At 33.0% G+C, this 23771-nt stretch overlaps 1 protein-coding gene across 1 annotated transcript; it reads right to left on the bottom strand.

Annotated features, from left to right (window-relative positions):
* Positions 1 to 948: 948 nt before the first annotated feature.
* LOC134719404 (SE-cephalotoxin-like) lies at positions 949 to 23771 on the bottom strand. The gene is made up of 2 exons (XM_063582402.1): positions 23611 to 23771; positions 949 to 2451 (listed from the first exon to the last, which is right to left on the bottom strand). The coding sequence occupies exons 1-2, from the start codon at positions 23627 to 23629 to the stop codon at positions 1157 to 1159; spliced, it is 1314 nt and encodes a 437-aa protein (XP_063438472.1). The 5' UTR covers positions 23630 to 23771; the 3' UTR covers positions 949 to 1156.

Below are 23771 nucleotides of genomic sequence, written 5' to 3'. Positions count from 1 at the left end.
TAAATACATTTCTACTTATAGATTTTGTTAACACTGCCATGTATGTAAATATTTCTTCGCCTTTTTTACGAACACAAAATTCAAGGATAACACATTTGTCTTTAATTATCTATACGGAAATTATTGCTGTACTCGTGAATATTAGCACCGGCTGTTATCGACGGCTTACTTTACACAAGTAAGATTGTCTTATGGGTAATTGTGTTTTTCGCTGTCGTTTCGTTGCTGTCTGGTGGACGAATACATGAAATCTTCGTGCCATCATCAAACACATTAACGGCTATATATCGGGTAATTCAAACCCTTTTTTCTTCGCATAGAAACAACTCTTCGTTAATCTGAGCATGGAAGGAATACTTTGTATCACGAACTATAAATGAGGATACACAAAATGAAAAACTAAGCGAAATTGTGAATCCCGCATTGCACGAACAAATGTGTTGTATTTCAGTAAATAACACGTGTTCTCGGTTGATTGTAAACACGTAGTAGTCCATCATGCATTGTTACTCATTGAGTGGATTGGTCAAAAACCTAGGAAAAAATAAATTGCGTAAATAAACAATTTCATGTGCGAGAACATAAGTATGCTAATTTATGCATTTCCATATAAGGTAGTGGTCCCGACCTGTTAAAAGGTAGGTCAGTAGTGGTTTTTCTTTTTGCGATTTTTGAATGGATAGTGAAAAACTATATCACGTGTGAACGTGGTTGATAGTTTAGATTATTTTTACCGATAACCGCTACGAATTTCAGCTGACGGCGACTATAATCTATACCAAAAACGAGAAACACAATCATGTGAACCACACTAACAAACGATAACCACTATACAACAGGCTTATAACAGATGCATACCATGCAGCGGGTTTAAACGTTTAAAGAGGCGTCACTCTTCACCCTAAACCGATATTTTTTTTTTCCCAATAATAATTTGAAAACGGTGTATCGATAAGTAATGAATATTTATATAAATAATGCTATCATACAAAATATTTTTCAACAGTAAATTTACCATATGAAAGCGTCAAAAACATAGTATGTTCTTTAAACAAAATGGTATGATAATGACACATACATTTTGTACATTGAATTGTTTATATTGTACAATTTCATTTGATCATACGAGTAACAAAACCGCTCTGTGTACGAACTTTTACTCCATCCTACCCCACATCAAGAAATCATAATAGGGGCATCTGTCGACCTTGCCTCTCCAATTGCGATATTGGTAAACGAAGTTGACAGAATAATATGAGTAACAACTTACAACCATAACCAATGAGGCACTTGTTTTATATAAATCACGACCGATATTTCGTGCCGGACGAGGGACGTTCTTATATCCTGTCCACCAACTTCCAACACGAGTTGTCAATTGTACATTTTTCATGTCTCGAATAGCTCTTTTATAATCTAGGATTTGGTTGTTCTCGTCATAACTCGCCACAGCTATGTTCCTCCCATTTTTCTTAAATCTGATGTGTCCTCCACTAACCTCAACCCAAAATTTGTCACCGCCAATTGGGTCCATTGAGACAACAATCCAGGTTCTCCAATAGTATTTCTTTTGTAACAATTCGTAAAGTTTATCGGAAAAATTTCTGTCTATACCATTATTTTTAGAAGAAAAATCGTCAATATCCTTTCCTGAATATTTGTGATAATTTTGTACGCACTGATCGTCAATTTGTTCGAATTTGTTACTCACTTCTTTTATTCTTTGTTCCCACTTCAACTTCATATAATCTGCATTGTGATTATATTGATTAACTAGAAGGTAACCTAATTCTACTTTTACAGCTTGCAAAAGAAGTTGCATAACTCCTAGAAGAAACAGCTGCGTCATTTTGCGGTCATATCCGGTATAACGCAAGACGGAAGTACCAAGATCTTCTTGAAAAACACCTTGTCGTTGGACAATCGCTTGATACAATTTATTTCCACTATTCTGATAATCATTATCATAACTCGATATAAATAACTCCTTCCTGTTTTGCACAGCAGGCTCTGGAACGTCATAAATATATTCAAACTCTAGTGAAACTGCCCTTATCCTTTGTTCTAGTTGGCCAAAGTTCACCTGTACAACATTCCATTGAATCAATCGTTCGATATCGTTAAATCGATTATCGATATTATCCAAACGTTGGTCGATAATCTTCATCATATTTTTCATGTAAGCCAACTCTTCAGATTCAATGGATTCGGATGGAAAGAACGCCAAAACGAATCCTACGAATGGACCTAATGCACCAAGAAAAGGACCAATATTTTTTGCGATCCGTGATAAAGTCGTTGTAAATTCTTTCTTTCCTAGCAGTTCCGTGATCTCCTTTCCTAATTCAAGGCCAGCACTTACAACTTCTTCGTCATCCTGACACCTGCTGCTATCAAGGGATAAAACCATCAACAATAGTATCACCATGAAGGACCATTTTGATGTCAACCCTGTAATGATAATTAAAAGTTAAAGGATCACTAAAAGGTTTGTTTTATTTATAATAAATCAAGAGTGAACACGCCGAATTGTCTCTACTTCTTTACTAATCATTGGTATGATGTTGATAGTCCTAAATATAAAGCTTTATTACAATTTAAACATTAAGTTTTAAACTTAATATTAACCCAGAAAACAAAAAAAATGACCGCTGAACCATAAAAATGAGGTCAAGGTGAGATGAACCATGCCAGACACAAATGAACAGCTAACAATTCTTCCATTCAACAAATATAGTTGACCTATTGCTTCAAGTTTAAAAAAAACCGGACCAAAACACAAAATTTAAACACTGAGCAATGCACCATGAAAATGAGGTCAAGGTCAAATTCAATCTGATCGACTGACATATAGATCATAAAATATTTTCATACACCAAATATAGTTGACTTATTGTATATAGTACAAGATAAAAAGACCAAAACTCAAAAACTTAACTTTGACCGCTGAACCATGAAAATAAGGTCAAGGTCAGATGACACACACCAGCAGCTGAGCTAGACATGAACACCTTACAATCATTCCATTCACCAAATATGCAAACCTATTGCATATAGTATAATATGAAAAACAGAAAAAAACCACAAAAACTCAACTATAACCACTGAACCATGAAAATGAGGTCAAGGTCAGATGACACCTTCCAGTTGGACATGTACACCTTATAGTCCTTCCGTACACCGAATATACTAGACCTATTGCTTATAGTATCTAAGACATGGGACTTGACCACCAAAACTTAACCTTGTGCACTGATCCATGAAATGAGGTCGAGGTCAAGTGAACACTATATGACGGACATGAGGACCTTGCAAGGTACGCACATATCAAATATAGTTATCATATTACTTATAATAAGAGAGAATTTCACATTACAAAAACTCTTAACTTTTTTTCAAGTAGTCACTGAACCATGAAAATGAGGTCAAGGACATTGGACATGTGACTGACGGAAACTTGGTAACATGGACATCTATATACAAAGTATACGTATGAAGCATCCAGGTCTTCCACCTTCTAGAATATAAAGCTTTTAAGAAATAAGTTAACGCCGCCGCCGGCCGGAACGCTATCCCTATATCGAGCTCTCTGCAACAAAAGTTGCAGGCTCGACAAAAACCAGTTGATACTCGACTGAAATTCGTCTGGTAATTTGACGGGGAAGCTTTTAGGTAAAAAAAATTATATATGAAGGTGTGAGTGAAGTCTGTTCACACTGTTATGTTGTTCCTTTATTATTTGATTTGAAATTGTTCGAGTTAAACGTATATTAAATGTTCGTGTTGTTTAAATAATCGCTATGCAAAATATTTAACAGTTTGAAATTTAAGTTGACTCTAGACTCCTACAAAACAGACCAAAATTGATCTTTTATTTCGTGTTTTAAATGTTACAAAAATCAACCAAAGCCTCGTTGGTCCACAGTGCGTTGGTCACGTGTTCATGTATACATGCACTTGCATCATGTCGATTTCTACCCGGTTCAGCTCATTTCACGGTTGATGTATACAGTCCGCCAAAAGTTAAGCACCACCGAAATACAACTGGCAATATTTTTTTAACTATTGCGAAAAAAATATTAATGTTTGGTGTTATGAATTACCTTTAACATACACTAAGAAAATTCATTATGACCAAAAAGATTGGACTCCGATAAGGCAGTCAAGCAACCTTTTATCAAGGGTTATCTGCGCGCGTTTACAAATACACTGTTTCTCCAGGTGGTCGTGTTCGGGTTCGTAGATTGGTCCGTCGACTTCATAGATGCAACCGCAAAGCAAGTCGTGGTGTATAGAGACCTGTACTTACAGGCACTCTACCGTCAGGTTTCAATGGGATAATGACTATCTATGCTTGAACATAAGAAGCTGACAAAACACTCATTGATCAGATGGGAGTCAGTTTGTTTTACTGCCAGAAGACGCCATAATACGAATTTCGCGGGGAAAAAAAACGGACTATGACCAAAAAATGTTTGCACAAGGACTGCATTCCGTGCTGGTGGCGTTCCAGTACGGGGTTGCTTTTAATACCGTTATAATCTGGGTATGCATATTCTGCATGTTAACATAAACGGACAGACAGACAGAGGTTTGTTTCCTTAAAACATTGTATTCCCTCATTGTGATAAATTGTTGTTAAAAATAAAATCATAGTGAAACTTAAATTCCGTTTCTGAATTAATTTCTGTGTCATTTGCACTATTTCTATGAACGAAAAACCTACATGCATATAACCTTCATAAGTAACCAAAATTATACTTGTGGTTTGTTTATGGTTTACATAAAAAATTGCGTTATGATTGTTTTCTTTTTTCGAGGAATAATTGATTTTTTAAATTTGAAAAAAAATGATGCAATAAAAATAGGTGGTGCTTAACTTTTGTCGGACTGTATATATATGTCATTTGTTCTCTGCTGAAGAGTTTTCTCGTAAACTATCAGTTTACATCTATAATGGTTGTAAAATACATATTTCATACATAATTGTAAATGATGTTTCATTTCTACAATAAGATATATCGCTTTTGCCATTAGTATTTCTCACGAGAACAATACATTATTATGGTTGTTTTTATTTCTCATTGAATCACAAAGCATGGATCAATACCTCTATATTAAATAGGGGACACTCTGTTTTCCATATCGATCAAGTTCAATTACTACCATGCTGATACTTGTCAACATTTTCAATTATATTCAATATAACTACTTTTCAAATTTTAGGGTTATTTCCGTTCTACGGAGGCGGATTAGCGCAACACATTTTTTTTTTTTAATTTGTTCGTCCAATCTTTGCGTTATAACGCAAACATCTGGATTTAAATTGACATTAAGTTTTTGTATGTATATGTCCATACATGTACTCACAGTGTAGATACTATTCTGTACGCTATCCGGAAGTCGCGATTTTCGAAGCGAGGATTTCAAACTGGTCAACAGAACGGTTTTGGTGCCTTTTCTCATAATCTTTTTACTCCTATATCTATAAAGTGCTTTGCACATCTTAAATGTATGTATAACATCATAAATATGAGTAACTGTAACAAAAACATGCAGTAGAATATAAAATATACGTGTGCATCACACCAACTTCGTAGAAAAAAGTGAAATCGATTGACAATTTTGCTCTCGTAGTAAAAAGCAAATAATCTTTTATTGCAAATATTTGCATCAGTTAACAGTAAAATATATACTGTTTCAGTATTCCTACCGTATTTAAGTAGAATGTTCGTATTTCAAATAAAAAATATGTTTTCCTTGAGGATCCCAAAATAAATTACTGTACGATCAGTCTAAAACTGACTGTATTCTAGTAGAGATTTCAGATTTTTTGACTGTAGGATCAGTCGTGATTTTGAAGAAAAAAACAACAATAAATGGAAGTTTTTAACGACCTTGACTGAAAAACAAAGGCAATTTGAAGGTATATACGTGTCTATGTGATATTATGATTGTGTCCATGGAACTATAACGTGTGATTTCTTTCATCAGACAATACAAATATATTTCTGATGATTTTAATAGACGGCAAAATAATTATATTTTTGTTCCGTCAGTCTTACTTAAAATCAAATGCCTAAAAAGCAATACATGATCCGCTTGGGGACTTTGTATTAGAGTGTCGTTGCAGCTATCTGTTTAACTATAACATTTTTAAAGACTATTTACACCATCTGCCGTTGACCAATTAGTGATAACATACATCAAGCCTGTCTCTTTTAAAATGACAAAAAATAGACAGAGAAAGCTTTGCTTTAAAAATTAAGGTATTGAGGAAAGAATTAACGAAATTATACCCCGCCACTTTTATAGTCCATGTTTTGGAAAAAAATAAACCACCAGAAAAACTAAATCATAGGTGCACAATGGCATCATTTAATAACGAATATGATGAAGTTTTATAAATACTAGTATATGGTAAGTTTTTGAAAGTTGCATATAGTAAACGGGTACCACCCAATAAGGTAATGGAAAAGTCCTTATCATGGAAATAAAAAAATGATGATTTTTCGAAAAACCAAAATAAGAGGTACACAATTGAATTGAATGATCAGGAATCTGAAAAAGATTCATTGAGTTATGACAAGTGTCTGAAGGAAGTTGTGGATATAAAATAGGTACGCCCAATATAAGGTTATGACAAAGTCCGTATTTTAGATATAGAAACATCAAAAATATTCTCACCAAAAATTCGAAATAGAAGGTCCATAATACATTAATAGAGTAAAAATGGAGCAATTTTAGAAAAGTTTAACAATTGGTTTTGGAAGTCACAGTTGGAAAAACCTGATGGGTGCCCCCATTTAATGCAATGTTCAAGTCCATATCTTATATAAAGAAACCCCATAAAAGATTTTTGATAAAATTCGAAAAACATTCCTTTTTTATATAAATAAGGCCGCTAATTTTTTCGTTTGAATTGTTTTACATTGTCATTTCGGGGCATTTTATAGCTTACTTTGTGATATTGGCTTTGCTTATTGTTGAAGGCCATACGGTGACCTATATTTGTTAATGTCTGTGTTATTTTGATCTCTTGTGGACAGTTGTCTCATTGGCAATCATACCACATCTTCTTTTTTATATTATAATTTATGATACGGAATCCGAGAAAAAATAATTAATAGTTATACCAGTGACGGATTCAGGAAAATTGGGATCCGGCGGTTTGAAACTCTTTTTTAACTTTCAATGCATTTGTATGGGAACATATATTTGGAATCCTCTTTTCTCCTGGATTGGACCCCCTCTCCATTTAAAAATGTCTGGAAACCCCTATGTATATTAAGTGGTTTATGAGAAGATGCGCTTGCAAAACCGGCGAAACATGTTGTACCGGTCCAACGGACGAACGGAAAGACGGACTTCATTATCACTATAAACCATCGCTTTACAAAGTGGTGTACAATTGAGTGTGAAAGAGGCAGATCTACATCCAAAACAAAGTGAAGGAACTGTGATCAATTATAGGCTACAGTTCGGCCTCGAATGTTTGTAAATTCGTGCATTTTTATATAACAATTAAATCAGTGTGTTTGTACAATTGTAAGTATAACGGATGACATTTCTGAAACTTCTATAAAAAAACAAACCTTCTTCTATATCAGTCACATTCAAACATCATTATACTTAATGTAGTATGTCGAGTACACCCTATCAAGCTAAAAAATGTTTGAAAAGTTTACAGGATGTGAATTTATTAAAATACATGTGTGTTCTTTAGAAAAATGCCATTTTCTAATGTATCGTAAATAATTTGAAATCACTACTAGAATACAGTGAAATAAAGACTGATCATACAGTTTCAAAATATACAAGCGAGACTGATCGTACAGTGATAAATCCAAACAAGTGTAATTTTCTTATTTCTGGCTTCAAAGATCTGGCTGAAACTTTTACCACCACTTAGAATATACTTTATTTAGTAAATTAAGTCTGGATTTTACGTTAATTTGTACAGTAAGGGTGCAAAAAGATTGTTTTTAGGTTCACCGACTGCTTTTCCTTAGTGATGCACTTGAAAATCTCTTGATTAAAGCAAAGATACGAATAATGAATGTGCTAAATTTAATTATAAACCATTTGTGAATATCGATGTCAGCTGAATTAATCATTAAGCAATGTACAGATGAACATCTTACCGTTTAATATAGTATATCCAACAAATTTAAAATGTGATCCAAAAAGTTCTCGCTTCGAAAATCGCGACTTCCGGAAAGCGTACAGAATAGTATCTACACTGTGGTACTGCTGTCCTTAAATTGCGGTCGTGATTAAGTTTAGAAAAGAACCATAAAATACAAGGCAAAAACATTATAATAAATATGCATAGTAGCTAGGGGTCAGAAAAGAATATGATGAACTTTTATTTTACAACTCTTCTATAAAAGCATACAAAACAAAACTTTGGTCGACTTGCTTGCTATGTTTGCTTGGATGTTTACAAACAATAGGTAGGCGGAGTTTCAATATATACTGGGATTTAATTAGACATGAATTGAAGTTAGTGTTTATTGTCCAATCAAATTCGAGTTTATAGTAAACAAACTACATTTGTACCTTCCTGTTGTTTACAAACATCCAAACAAACATAGCAAGCAAGTTGATCGATGGTTTGCTTTGCATGCTTTTATAGAAGAGCTGTAAAGGCCAACATTTTGAAATTTTTTGATGTAGTAGATAAGAGCAAAAATATGTCATACAATTCTGAAACTGTCAAGTCAAAAAGTCAGGGGGATCTTTCAGCTGTAAAATGAAATATTAAGAAAAAACATTTTTTTAAATTTTGTTGTAAGAAATCTTTTTTTTTAAATCTCAGAAAATGATAAAGATTCTTTGATAAAAAATCATGAAATTTTCATTTCAAAATTTTCATTTCAATCTAGTGAGACTACATTAAGATGCTTGGGTAGCCATTTGAATAGATATAATATAATTTTATTAACAAAACATCTTCATTCTATATAGTTATTATCAAAGAGTAACTTATTTATATCTAACCAACCTTAGTCCTCAAACGAGAGCTTACTTTGGAAGTATATTTATATTCGGCTATAGCTATATTACCAGGGTGGATTTTTTTTATTTTCTTCGGTATAACTTCAATTTACTAAATTTTCTTTGTGATATATAATATACCTGTATTATTATTGATATCATTTTTGGGGGCCTTTATAGTTTGTTGTAAGGTGTGAACCAGAGCTCCGTGTTGAAGACCGTACTTTGACCAATAATGGTTTACTTTACGAATTGTGATTTAGATAAGTTTTCTTATTGGCACTTGTACAACATTTTAAAACTATTATCCTGCTCATAATAAGTCAATGATACTATGTTCTAAATATTCAAGCATTTTACTTTGCAATGAGTACAAAGGTCTTAATTTTTAATTTGTGCGTTCTCCTCAAATAATTACTGCTGCTACCTTTACATCTTAAGGATGTACTTAGGTGAAGTTAGCTGAAAATTAATAAATCAAGAATTTAAAATTGATACTATAAGCTGGTAGAGCATTCTTTAAGGATCAAAATAACCTAAAAAATTTGACAGGTCATGAACTTCCTTTTCGAGATATTTGAGATTTTAAATATGTCGGGAAAAGGCTGACTCGGACGTTTACCCTATATTTGCATTGGTATTATTTGTGTTCCAAAACAAAAGAAAGAAAATTAACAATCTTCTAAAATTTTGGTAAATGACCTTTCATGAGCTATTTAGTCTTATATATAAAAAAAAAAATGGGTGTTATGGGGCAAAATATTTTACCTTGTTTTGTATGGAAAAATACCAAGGAGTCCGAAAATTTGACACAAATTCCAAAACCTCACCTAAGTACATCCTTAAATAAGAAATAAAATAATACAAATGTTTGCGTTACAACGCAAAGGTTCACTGTGCTTAAACGGCCGTGGGTAACTTAAGTTACCCACAGCCCAAGATGGAGCCGCCTGGCTTCGGTTAGGAAGTTTGCTCCTACATAATTACAATACCATGCATACAAAAGAAATCTTCAGTAATTAAAAAGTTATATAAATCTTTAAGGGAAACTTTGCAATGTAAAACTTGGTTTGTTACTACAAAATAAACGATTACAGCAAGATTTTCCAAAACACTAATGATGTCCGTAACTTCAAAACAACTTGTCCGTAACTTTTTTCCTTGTACCAATAGGGATGTCCGTAACTTTAGCATGATGTCGGTAACTTTCAAAGAATCTTTATTCGTAGATGTAATTATAAAAAAAAGAAATAATTAATAAAAAAAATATTGAACTCCTAGGAATATTCAAACGGGAAGTCCTTTATAGAATGGCAAAGCCAAAAGCTCAAGTTAACACACCAAACGAATGGAAAACAACGGTCATATTCCTTCCTTGGTACAGGCATACACCTTATCGCTATTTATCCGCCATTGCTGGATTTCACACAGGTTCCCGTAAAATGTTGACGTCATAAAACAAAATATCTGACGCCACAATGGAAAAGTGATTGTTGTTGACGTCAAAAGTTCAAGCGGCAGGGTCAGCCGGAATTAGCGATAAGGTCCCTTATAAAATGGAAAAATGCAAAGCTCAACCGAATGGATAACAACTGCCATTTTCCTGACTTGGTACAGGCATTTTCTTATGTAGAAAATTGTACGGCAAAATTAATGCATCTTACATTCTACTGGCTTTATAGATTGTTAACTGCTTAAGTTTTAGATGATAAATCATGACATGCAGGTTATAAATCTCACCATTTCCAACTGTAGAAATTACATTAATAGTGAACATACGAAAATGACCTTCGGAGAACAAGTTTGGAGGTCAATCCTTAGCAGAAATACATATATGAATCAGTCCAAACCTCTCAAGAATATGTGTATGATTTGATACCCGATCTTATTAAATCCCTGAGGTCAATGCAACTTTCCGAATATTTTAAATCTACTTTTATTGCTATAATAAACTGAATCCTGTTCAACAATATAGCTTTCCATCTATTCCTAGATATTGGCACTCTTTTTCTCACAATCAACAACACATCACACAATATATAGTGAAGAGATCATACTTTTTTGGCCAACAATTCAGAAATTATTTAAAGGAAAGGATATCAATTTTTCCGAGGCTATACCGACCAAGGACTCATCAGTGAACAATCTATAAAGCTAGAAGAATGTTAGATAAATTTCGCCGTACCGTAAGATCCCGTTTTATCCCGGGAATATTTTTTTTTTAATTTAATGGAAAATCCGCGACACTCTGGTTTGCTTTTTCTCTTGTTTAGTTTGAAGCATATTGTTATTGTATAAATATATTTAATAATATAAGGGGTTTGATAGTGTTTATTGTCCTTTAAGTGTTGAAATTGTTATTTTTTACAACTTTGAAAAAAAGTTACCCACATCCGAAAATAAAGTTACGGACAGTCTGATTATTTTTTACTTATAAGTTACGGACATCTTATGCATTTTTCAAAAGTTGGCCTTGCGCTAAAATGAAGTCAAAATTAACAAATTCGAAGTGATGGTAAGTGATTTCTTTGTTCAAATGTCCTATCAATATTTACATAGATCATGAAAAACGTTGCAAAAAGTAGATTTCGTATCAACTATCATCTCAACAAGTTTAGAGTCCGCCATCTTGGGCTGTTAAGTTACCCACAGCCGTTTAAGCACAGTGAAGGTTCGCGTTATTTCTCAAAGGTTTGCGTTTAACGCAAACATAGGAAGAAATAAAAAAAAAAAAATATATGACGCTGATACATTTTGTACTCTTAGAAATTTAGTTGAACTTTAGGAAAGTTTTTATTTATTATCAATTAGTGGAATAATCTTTACAAACCGTTATCCAAATATATTGTAATTTTCATTTAATTTCTTTGTTAAAAGTTGTTTCAGTTTTAGAACATAAGAACTTGAATACAAAGTCAAACTGAATATAGATCTATTATTGGTTACATAGTGTGCTAGTGACGTAATACAACAAACAAAAAAATCTGGGGTCAGTAAATTATAAGCCATAAAACAACCTTATTTTTTTAATAGAAAATAAAAATCATTGCGTAATGTTAACAGCCATAGCTAAATATTTTAACCTTATATTATCTACCTCTCTATATCCTGAAAATTGGAATAAATCATTTATAATTCCTTTATTTAAAAGTGGGGATCATCTTAATCCTTCAAACTACAGAGGAATTTCTCTGATGAGCTGTCTGAGTAAATCATTTAATATGGTTATAAATTGTAGGTTACTTACTTTATTTGAAAATAATATATATGTCACCATCAACTAGGCTTTAAGAAGAATAGTATGACTTCAGATGGTGTCTTTATTGTAAAGACTCTGTTTAATAAATATATAAATTATATGGTCTTTCAACAGAAAAATATTTTATATAATAAATATGATTTTTACTTAAACAGGTCAGGACCACTACCTTATATGGAAATGCATAAATTAACATACTTATGTTCTCGCACATGTAATTGTTTATTTACATGTGACGCAATAGACCACTTTCGAGTTCATCCGTCACCGGAAAAAACTCGTCAATTGTACGCGCCTTTATCATCGTCATTTGTGCGTTTAGGGGCGTCGTCACTTCCTTCCAATGTTGAGCGAGTGGTTGGAAAACTATAATTCTATATTGTACGAATTATTCGGCAAATTGAATTCTCAAAATTGACAATCAACACTGCTGTCATTAGGGAAATGTCAGTAAGTACCTACAGAGCAACCATTATTTCTAGTTTATCCTGCACAAAGACGATCACTAAGACGCTTGATGAACGTAAATAGTGCAGGGAAACAGGCGAGCCCCTCTATCTGGAAAATGACGTCATAAAGGCGTGTATAATTGACGAGTTTTTGCCGGTGACGGATGAACTCGAAAGTGGTCTATTTATTTTTACCTAGGTTTTTGACCAATCCACTAAATGAGTCACAATGCATGATGGACTACTACGTGTTTACAATCAACCAAGAACACGTGTTATTTACTGAAATATAACACATTTTTTCGTGCAATGCGGGATTCACAATTTCGCTTAGTTTTTCATTTTGTGTAGCCTTATTTATAGTTCGCGATATAAAGTATTACTTCCATGCTCAGATTAACGAAGATTTGTTTCTATGCGAAGAAAAATGGGTTTGAATTACTCGATATAAAGCCATTAACATGTTTGATGATGGCACAGAGATTTCATGTATTTGTCCACCAGACAGCAACGAAACAACAGCGAAAAAACACAATTACCCATGAGACAAACTAACTAGTGTAAAGTAAGCCGTCGATGACAGCCGGTGCTGATATTCACGAGTACATCAATGGTCGTATAGATAATGTGGGATCCTTGAATTTTGTGTTCGTAAAAAAGGCGAAGAAATATTCACATACATGGCAGGGTTAACAAAATCTATAAGTATTTTTTTATTCACATTTCAGTATATGGGACTTCCAAACTGTTCCCTCTTTTTTGAAGGTAGCAAGGTCAGCAACTGTAGTTTCAGTTTAATTTGGTCGTTTTTTAACGGGATCGGACATTTGCCAAAATGGATAAAATCATTACATTTCTTATACCTGCACAGTAAAACTTTGGTTGGCTTGCTTGCTTTGTTTGTATAGTTGTTTATACAAGCTTTGAAAACAAAATTGACATCTTTAAACAATATATCTATATATCTATCATATGAGGCATAGTTTAAGTTGTATATTTCAAATTTTGTACAATATATAAACAAAGCAAGCAAGCTAACCACAGTTTTGCTCTACATGCATTAGAAAATATGCTGTAATGATTTTATCCATATGTATGTGCGACAAGGTGGAAAATTTGATATGTTTTGTGAAAATTGCAGCGTTGGATCTATAATAAAAAAAGACGTGGTTTCATTGCCAATGAGACAGCTGTCCACAAGTGACCAAAATGACACTGAAATCAACATTTATAGACCACCGTACGACTACAGGTCACTGTACGGCCTTCAACAATGAGCAGAGCCCATACCGCATAGTCAGCTATAAAAGGCCTCGATATGACAATGTAAACAATTCAAACGAGAAAAATAATGGCCTTAACTAATAAAAAGAAAATGAACGAAAAACAAATATATAACACATAAACAAACAACAACCACTGATATACAGGCTCCTATTGAATATATTTTTTTTATGGGATAGATTTCTTGTCCTTTTATATATCTAATTGGGCCGGGTTTTTTTTTTTTATTACTTTACACAAGTAATTTTTGGGTCATTAATACCTTACTTTTCAGCATTGAACCTATGACTGCTTACTTTACTAAATTATGTCTTTGCTGGAAAGATGTCTCATTTGGCACTCATACCTCATCTTCTTATTTCTACATACAAAGCACGTTTTAGAAAGAAAGAAAAAAGGTAATATGGCACGCACTATGATCCAGAGACTTTTAATATTGGAGATATCTTACATGTCAACAGGACAGCAGCCGAAAGATAAAAAAACCTCTGAGGTATATTTTGTGATAAAATTAGCAACAAACGGATATTATCGATGGATGAAACTATAAAAAAATGTATTGAGCTATATACCGTACCCACTCAGTGGCGGACCCAGGGTGGGGTGGGGGCGATTTGGACGATCAGTGCATTTGTATAGGGACATGTAGTTGGAACCCCCTCCCATTTTTGTTCAGGGTTAGGACCCCCTTTTTTTAAAATGGCTGGATCCGCCCCTGTCGCTTTCATAACACTTATTTTTAGCATACTGAATATTATGATGTTCTTACTATTAGTTCAGGTGCTGATAAAAAAAAATACACATTCAGTACAGAAAGAAGTCTTTCAATGAAAGTTATCGTGTTTTTCTAGGCAGAAATGATTTTGGAATGACATTAAACAGGTTTAAAAGAGCTCAAATGATTTTCTTACTGGACAGACAGTGGTCACTTCATTGGATATTTCACTGTGTCATGTCGTGAAATTAATGCAGGTTCAATTCATAACAATGCACAAAACCGGTTCAACTACTTTTGCAAGGCAAAAAGAAAGTCGAATCGTGAAGCCAATAAACAATATTTTTTTAATCTGAGCATGCAAATTGAAGATTACGTTATATATTTTACTTTAAATATATTTGCAGAATAAAAACTTTGGTAATGAGAGTCCCAGACAATATATAAGTTGACTGTTTTCTCCAATCTCCCATGCAAGAGAGAGAGAGCAAGGACCGACAACTCTGCATGGGAGATTGGTGTTTTAAGTAGTAGTTTACTCGTAGTAGCCCACAATGCATTGTAGTTCATTGAGTCGATTGGTCAGTTTTTCAAGGCCGTATTGGTCTTGTATTTTGGAAATTACTATGCAAATATATTCTGACGTCAGAAAATCTAGAGTTCCCAACCTGTTAAATGGTGACAAACTAGAAAAGTTTTAAAATATAAATATCTTGAAAATATAATTGAAGCATCTGGAAAATTGACTTCATCAGACACTGAATTGGCTAAGAAAGGTACTAAAGTTTTGTTTTCTATTTTTAAGTATCTTTCTCCTTTAGAAAATGTGTCTATAAAACTATACAAAAAATTGTTCGAATCACTAGTTAAACCTATTCTCATGTATAACTCTGAAATTTGGTATATAGATTTTTATGAAAAAATAATAAGAGCTGAAAGACTAGCACAAATTAAAGAGAAGAGTAAATTTGATATTCTAGCAATGATTGATAGTAGCCAAGTAGAGAAGACACATTTAAAATTTTGCAAATATATACTGGGGCTTAGTAAACAATCTGTCAATATAGCTGCAAGAGCAGAACTAGCTCAGTATCCCATAGATGTCTTTATTAAAGTACAATCGTTGAAGTACTTAGCAGGAATTTCTAGTGATGAAAATAACCCTTCATTATATGATGCTTTCTGTTTATCTAAATGGCTTAGCACTAACGGTATATTTTCATGGTTCTCATATGTAGAAAATATAGCCAATGTAAATAAATTAGACATAAATAAAATACAGGATGTAAACTATAAACACGAGAAGAGTTCATTCTCAAAAAATATTAAAAAAGAACTAAAAGATAGCTTTGAAAATATTTTCTTTGAAAAATTAAAATTAAGTAATGAAACCAGTAAAATATTCTTGTGCAGTAAAATTAAAACAAAATATGAAATAGACAAATACATTGTACATTTCTAAAAAAAAGTTTTGAAAATAGAAAATTATTATGTAAAATGCGAGTAAGTGACCATTTCTTGGAAATAGAGAGGGGTAGATATAAAAGAATTCAAAGAGAAAATAGAATATGTAAACATTGTAATATAAATGCGGTTGAAGATGACACCCACTTTTTCTTAAAATGTAAAATTAATAAATCTTTACGTAATCAGCTTGAAAAAGATATAAATAATATATGTCCAGAATACTTTAAATTGTCTGAAACAGATAGATTACAATTATTTCTATCTTCATTTGATATTATGCAGCTTACTGTTCCGTTCATTAAAAAGTCATTTGCACTGAGGGGAGTGGACACAACGCCTGCATAAATATTACTGTTTTACCACTTTATATATGATGTTTAATATGTTAATTTTTCCATTGTGTATATTGTATTGTATTGTTTGTATATGCCTTCAACCCCCAGGGGTATAAATGTGCATTTCATAAAAATAAAATTATTGCATCCGACGCCCCAATTTCTTCACTGAGCCTAAAAACTGTCGACATAGAAAGTCTACTTTTTGAGAGTATGGATGGGGGTTTACAAAACAGAAAATATTCGGAAAAATATAAAGATTAGAGAAAATGAAACTAGAGGCTCTAAAGAGCCTGTGTCGCTCACCTTGGTCTATGTGAATATTAAACAAAGGAAGCAGATGGATTCATGACAAAATTGTGTTTTTGGTGATGGTGATGTGTTTGTACATCTTACTTTACTAAACAGTCTTGCTGCTTACAATTATCTCTATCTATAATGAACTTGGCCCAGTAGTTTCAGTGGAAAATGTTTATAAAAATTTACAAATTTTATGAAAATTGTTAAAAATTGACTATAAAGGACAATAACTCCTTAGGGGGTCAATTGACCATTTCGGTCATGTTGACTTATTTGTAAATCTTAATTTGCTGACTGAACAATTTGCTGTTTACAGTTTATCTCTATCTATAATAATATTCAAGATAATAACCAAAAATAGCAAAATTTCCTTAAAATTACCGATTCAGGGGCAGCAACCCAACAACAAGTTGTCTGATTCATCTGAAAATTTCAGGGCAGATAGATCTTGACCTGATAATCAAATTAACCCCATGTCAGATTTGCTCTAAATGCTTTGGTTTTTGAGTTATAAGCCAAAAACTGCATTTTACCCTTATGTTCTATTTTTAGCTGTGGCGGCCATCTTGATGTGATGGCTGGGTCACCGGACACATTTTTTTAAATAAGATATCGCAAAGATGATTGTGGCCAAGTTTGGATTAATTTGGCCCATTAGTTTCAGAGGAGAAGATTTTTGTAAATGATAACCAAGATTTACGAAAAATGGTTTAAAATTGACAATAAAGGGCAATAACTCCTAAAGGGGTCAACTAACCATTTCGGTCACTTGACTTATTTGTAAATCTTACTTTGCTGAACATTATTGCTGTTTACGGTTTATCTAGCTATCTATAATAATATTCAAGATAATAACCAAAAACAGCAAAATTTCCTTAAAATTACCAATTCAGGGGCAGCAACCCAACAACGGGTTGTCTGATTCAACTGAAAATTTCAGGGCAGATAGATCTTGACCTGATAATCAAATTAACCCCATGTCAGATTTGCTCTAAATGCTTTGGTTTTTGAGTTATAAGCCAAAAACTGCATTTTACCCTTATGTTCTATTTTTAGCTGTGGCGGCCATCTTGATGTGATGGCTGGGTCACCGGACACATTTTTTTAAATAAGATATCGCAAAGATGATTGTGGCCAAGTTTGGATTAATTTGGCCCAGTAGTTTCAGAGGAGAAGATTTTTGTAAATGATAACCAAGATTTACGAAAAATGGTTAAAAATTGACAATAAAGGGCAATAACTCCTAAAGGGGTCAACTAACCATTTCGGTCACTTGACTTATTTGTAAATCTTACTTTGCTGAACATTATTGCTGTTTACGGTTTATCTAGCTATCTATAATAATATTCAAGATAATAACCAAAAACAGCAAAATTTCCTTAAAATTACCAATTCAGGGGCAGCAACCCAACAACGGGTTGTCTGATTCAACTGAAAATTTCAGGGCAGATAGATCTTCACCTGATGAACAATTTAACCTAGTCAGATTTGCTCTAAATGCTTTGGTTTTTGAGTTATAAGCCAAAAACTGCAGTTTACCCCTATGTTCTATTTTTAGCCGTGGCGGCCATCTTGAGTTGATGGCCGGGTCACCGGACACATTTTTTAAACTAAATACCCTAAAGATGATTGTGGCCAAGTTTGGATTAATTTGGCCCATTAGTTTCAGAGGAGAAGATTTTTGTAAATGATAACCAAGATTTACGAAAAATGGTTAAAAATTGACAATAAAGGGCAATAACTCCTAAAGGGGTCAACTAACCATTTCGGTCACTTGACTTATTTGTAAATCTTACTTTGCTGAACATTATTGCTGTTTACGGTTTATCTAGCTATCTATAATAATATTCAAGATAATAACCAAAAACAGCAAAATTTCCTTAAAATTACCAATTCAGGGGCAGCAACCCAACAACGGGTTGTCTGATTCAACTGAAAATTTCAGGGCAGATAGATCTTGACCTGATAATCAAATTAACCCCATGTCAGATTTGCTCTAAATGCTTTGGTTTTTGAGTTATAAGCCAAAAACTGCATTTTACCCTTATGTTCTATTTTTAGCTGTGGCGGCCATCTTGATGTGATGGCTGGGTCACCGGACACATTTTTTTAAATAAGATATCGCAAAGATGATTGTGGCCAAGTTTGGATTAATTTGGCCCAGTAGTTTCAGAGGAGAAGATTTTTGTAAATGATAACCAAGATTTACGAAAAATGGTTAAAAATTGACAATAAAGGGCAATAACTCCTAAAGGGGTCAACTAACCATTTCGGTCACTTGACTTATTTGTAAATCTTACTTTGCTGAACATTATTGCTGTTTACGGTTTATCTAGCTATCTATAATAATATTCAAGATAATAACCAAAAACAGCAAAATTTCCTTAAAATTACCAATTCAGGGGCAGCAACCCAACAACGGGTTGTCTGATTCAACTGAAAATTTCAGGGCAGATAGATCTTCACCTGATGAACAATTTAACCTAGTCAGATTTGCTCTAAATGCTTTGGTTTTTGAGTTATAAGCCAAAAACTGCAGTTTACCCCTATGTTCTATTTTTAGCCGTGGCGGCCATCTTGAGTTGATGGCCGGGTCACCGGACACATTTTTTAAACTAAATACCCTAAAGATGATTGTGGCCAAGTTTGGATTAATTTGGCCAAGTAGTGTCAGAGGAGAAGATTTTTGTAAAAGATAACTAAGATTAACGAAAAATGGTTTAAAATTGACTATAAAGGGCAATAACTCCTAATGGGGTCAACTGACCATTTCGGTCACGTTGACTTATTTGTTAATCTTACTTTGCTGAACATTATAGCTTTTTACAGTTTATCTCTATCTATAATAATATTCAAGATAATAACCCAAAACTGCAAAATTCCTTAAAATTACCGATTCAGGGGCAGCAACCCAACAACGGGTTGTCCGATTCATCTGCAAATTTCAGGGCAGATAGATCTTGACCTGATAAACAATTTTACCCCATGTCAGATTTGCTCTAAATGCTTTGTTTTTGAGTTATAAGCCAAAAACTGCATTTTACCCCTATGTTCTATTTTTAGCCATGGCGGCCATCTTGGTCGGTTGGCCGGGTCACCGGACACATTTTTAAACTTGATACCCCAATGATGATTGTGGCCAAGTTTGGTTCAATTTGGCTCAGTAGTTTCAGAGGAGAAGATTTTTGTTAAAGTTATTATCTATCCTTGTACAAATGTACCTGTACATGTAGTCCTTATCGATCTATATATCTATACCTCTCACCATATATAATTATTTGAATAAAGTATGTTTTTATCATTATTTATTTTTCACAAAGGCTACCTGTATTTATTAAGCAGTTTCAATTTTATCGTACATCACGTCTTTTGTTATGTTAATTTCAATTACAATAAATTTCTGGTCGAGTGATCATTTACCATGTGCGATTTGTTAAAGGGATGTGTAGTTCATTCATAAATAAAATGGATTAATGATTTTGATTCCCAATGAGGATTAATTTCAAAGATATGGTGAGTAAATATTTGTTTATAATATAATACATCATGTCTTGTTACAATTAGATGATATACATGAATACATACACAACAGAAATTACATGTAGGGAGTTGAGAGCAGTGTACATATTATTGTTCAATCAGTATCAAAGAGGTCATTGCACTGACCTGACCACGCAAACTATATATTTATATACAAAAAATGTCACACATAGTGGAAAAGGCTTCTATCTTCGTATTCGTTTTAAGATATTTGTGCAAAAACTGCATTTCATGTTTTATCATATTTAAAGTCATCGCTTTACTTATCCCTTTCTTTTGATATTTTGCGATATTTCTAGTTTTCCAGATAACCCATTTCGTGATTATAAGCACCGTATCTAAAATTTGGGTATAAGATGCATCTGCATTAATGACCACAAAAATTATACTTATTTCCGATTTTTGTAATTTTTGGATATTTAATTTAAAATTCGCTTATTTTCTCAAAAATTTCCAGCCAAACGTGTTCCACCAGTTTACAATAAATAAAAAGATGAAATAGTGATTCTTTTTCATTGCAAAAGTGACACTTCCCGTTTGAGCGATTCATTTTTTGTAATTTTTCTTCAGTATAAATTATATTATGTAGTAACTTCCATTGAAATTGTTTAATTTTCCTGTTAGCTAAATTGTTATTCAAAGTTTCCCAAATGTAATCCCATGGTAGTTCCTTCCCAAAATGTAAATTTCACTTCAACTGACTATTTGGAGCTGTTTTATTCTCATAAAAGTATCTAATATCTTTAAGGCATACTTTTTTGGCATCAACGACAACTCCATTTTTTATAAATTGACAAAAATTTATTATTTTTATCGGTCTATCAGAATGACTTTGTATGCTAGAATCTGTTTTTAAAACGTCAATTTGGTGAGGTGTTAACGAAGATTTAATGCGACTATATTAAAAATATCAAAAGAAGTTTTAAAGGATTTATTGTTTAAATCCCATATATCTTTAATTTTTTTTATTCAACTGGAGGCAAAGTTTGCATAATATAATGCATGTCCCTTGAACTTAAATTTACAATTGCCGAAAATATTTTCTTCTAAAAGGTCCTCTTTCGTGACCGATTTTTGGATTTTCTGTAAGTCGGTCCAGGAAATTAAGAGTTCTTTATAATATTTGGATATCTGTATTTGCCTTAAACATGTAGTGTCCGAACAAGAACATATAAAAAAATCTGTATCATATTTTTCGTCTAGTGACGTTAACCAGTATGTTCCTATTGCATTCCATTTTTGTGTTTTTGAGTTGACAATACTGTACATACTTTTCACTTGTTTTGATTTAATAAAGTCTCTTTAAGTTTATCATTCCTATCCCCCCTTTTTCTTTCGGTAAACAGCACACTGTTCTAGCGATTTGGTTTGTTTTCCCATCCCATATAAAGGACCATATAATATTATTTATTTGTTTTTCGTATATATCCGGGATACCTCTCATTTCAATTTCGTATCCAATGACGGACAGTACAAAGGATTTAATAATTAAAACTTTTTGTAAAAGTTAACAACGACGACGGACGACGACGGACGCAAAGTAATTGGAAAAGCTCACTTGGCCCTTCGGGCCAGGTGAGCTAAAAAGAAATAAAGAATAGAGAATAAGCATGATAATAAGAAGCTAATACATGTTTCTGGAATCAGATGTTCATTAGTTGTCATTTGTTTACTTGGTTCGTAAGTGTTTCTTGTTTCTTGTTTTTAAATAGATTAGACCGTTGTTTTACCCGTTTGAATGGTTTTACACTAGTAATTTTTGGGGGCCCTTTAAAGCTAACTGTTGTTCGCTGTGAGCAAAAGCTCCGTGTTGAAGACCATACCTTGACCTATAATGGTTTACTTTTATAAATTGTGACTTGGATGGAGAGTTGTCTCATTTGTACTCGTACCACATCATCCTTTATCTATTTAATAGTTATTTTCATTTGTGTTCTATGTTTCATCTTTTAAAAAGTATAAAAACACAACTTATCGGCTATCTTTTGGATAACAGAAGCAAAGATGCGTCATGCAAATAACTCTAGCACCACTTGTATTGACATTGACACTGTCACAGGAATGTACATTTTACCTGTTGTCATTATTTCTACTTATTTACCAACCACATTGCTGATGTAAACTCGTGTCCCAATCCTTACAGAAATCGCATCAAACTTAACTTTATTTTGGTTCACCTCTGTCTTAAGAGTTCAATTCAATCTTCAATAAGTAATAACAGTGTTGAATAAAGACAAACTAAACTGAAGTATTTTTCTCAAAATAATTGTTAAATTGTTCTCGTCTTGAACATACATGTACTATTTGCCACTGGACATTAAGCAAAATTATGATATTGCAAGTTCCTTATGAATATGTTCTTATTATTCTGAGGACTTTCAGGCGGAATACTTAGTTTTAACTAATGGGATTTTCATCTTGAATTATAGATCATTATTCTTGTTTTTCATTTTGTTCATGTGCTTTGTCTATATGCCTTTTTGTATTGCTTTGTTACATATTTGTTTATTGGTAAAGTGAATAAGATAATAACACAATGTTGACTGCTATACACTCAATTTGTACATTTTTATTTTTGACCTATAATGTTTGTTTGTGTTGTCCATTCGTTGTATGTGTTTGATGAGCTCTTCAGTTTGCCGTTTGTCTACGATTGATTGTTTGATTGCTAAACGTTCAGTGGCAAATATTTCATGTATGTTCAGGACGAGAACAATTTAAAAATAAATACAATAAGTATGTCTAGTAATAATAGAGGCCATCCGGGGTGATGGTCGGCGAAATTTGAAATGCTACAGGAAAATGAGAATAGCGAAAGAAGTGTTGCCTTGCAACTGGCCACATACGGATCCCTCAAAGAGTTGTTGCAAGGGTTCTTAAAGTACGAACTTTCCGTTTTGAACTTCACTTGGAGTTCGGAATTCATTATTTGAAATATTGTTCAATTATTTTGTGTATGACTATTGGTGTGTCCGGCACACAAAAACCTAATAAAACAAGTTGTCCTATCACAATTAACAAGAAAAATATCCTATACCGATATAGAAGTATAGCAATTTGAAGCAAAGATCAAAAGCACAACACCAAACGTGTTCTTTTTATGCTTCTAGTAGTCCGATTTGCAAAGCGCATTTTTTTTTAGTTTCTCGACGTTATCAATCAAATATTGTTTTCGTCAAATTCAATACTACAAAAAAAAGTACCCCCCCCCCCTTTTGAAGTAACATGGTCGTTAAATGATCCTTTGATAATTCTACTTACCCACTAGTATATTGAACATTCTGTTGCCTGTTTGCTACACTACTAATAAATGTCAATACGACACATCCACATACCAAACAACCTTAAATATGTGCGAACAAAATCAAAATTGATTATAAATAAACAGAGAACTATTTTCCCGCTTTTAAATCTCGTGCAAG

Source organism: Mytilus trossulus, chromosome 5 (genome assembly GCF_036588685.1).
Source record: "Mytilus trossulus isolate FHL-02 chromosome 5, PNRI_Mtr1.1.1.hap1, whole genome shotgun sequence".
Taxonomy (NCBI): Eukaryota; Metazoa; Mollusca; class Bivalvia; order Mytilida; family Mytilidae; genus Mytilus; species Mytilus trossulus.
The sequence above is the reverse complement of the archived record's forward strand: the minus strand, read 5'-3'. Positions and strand labels throughout refer to the sequence as shown.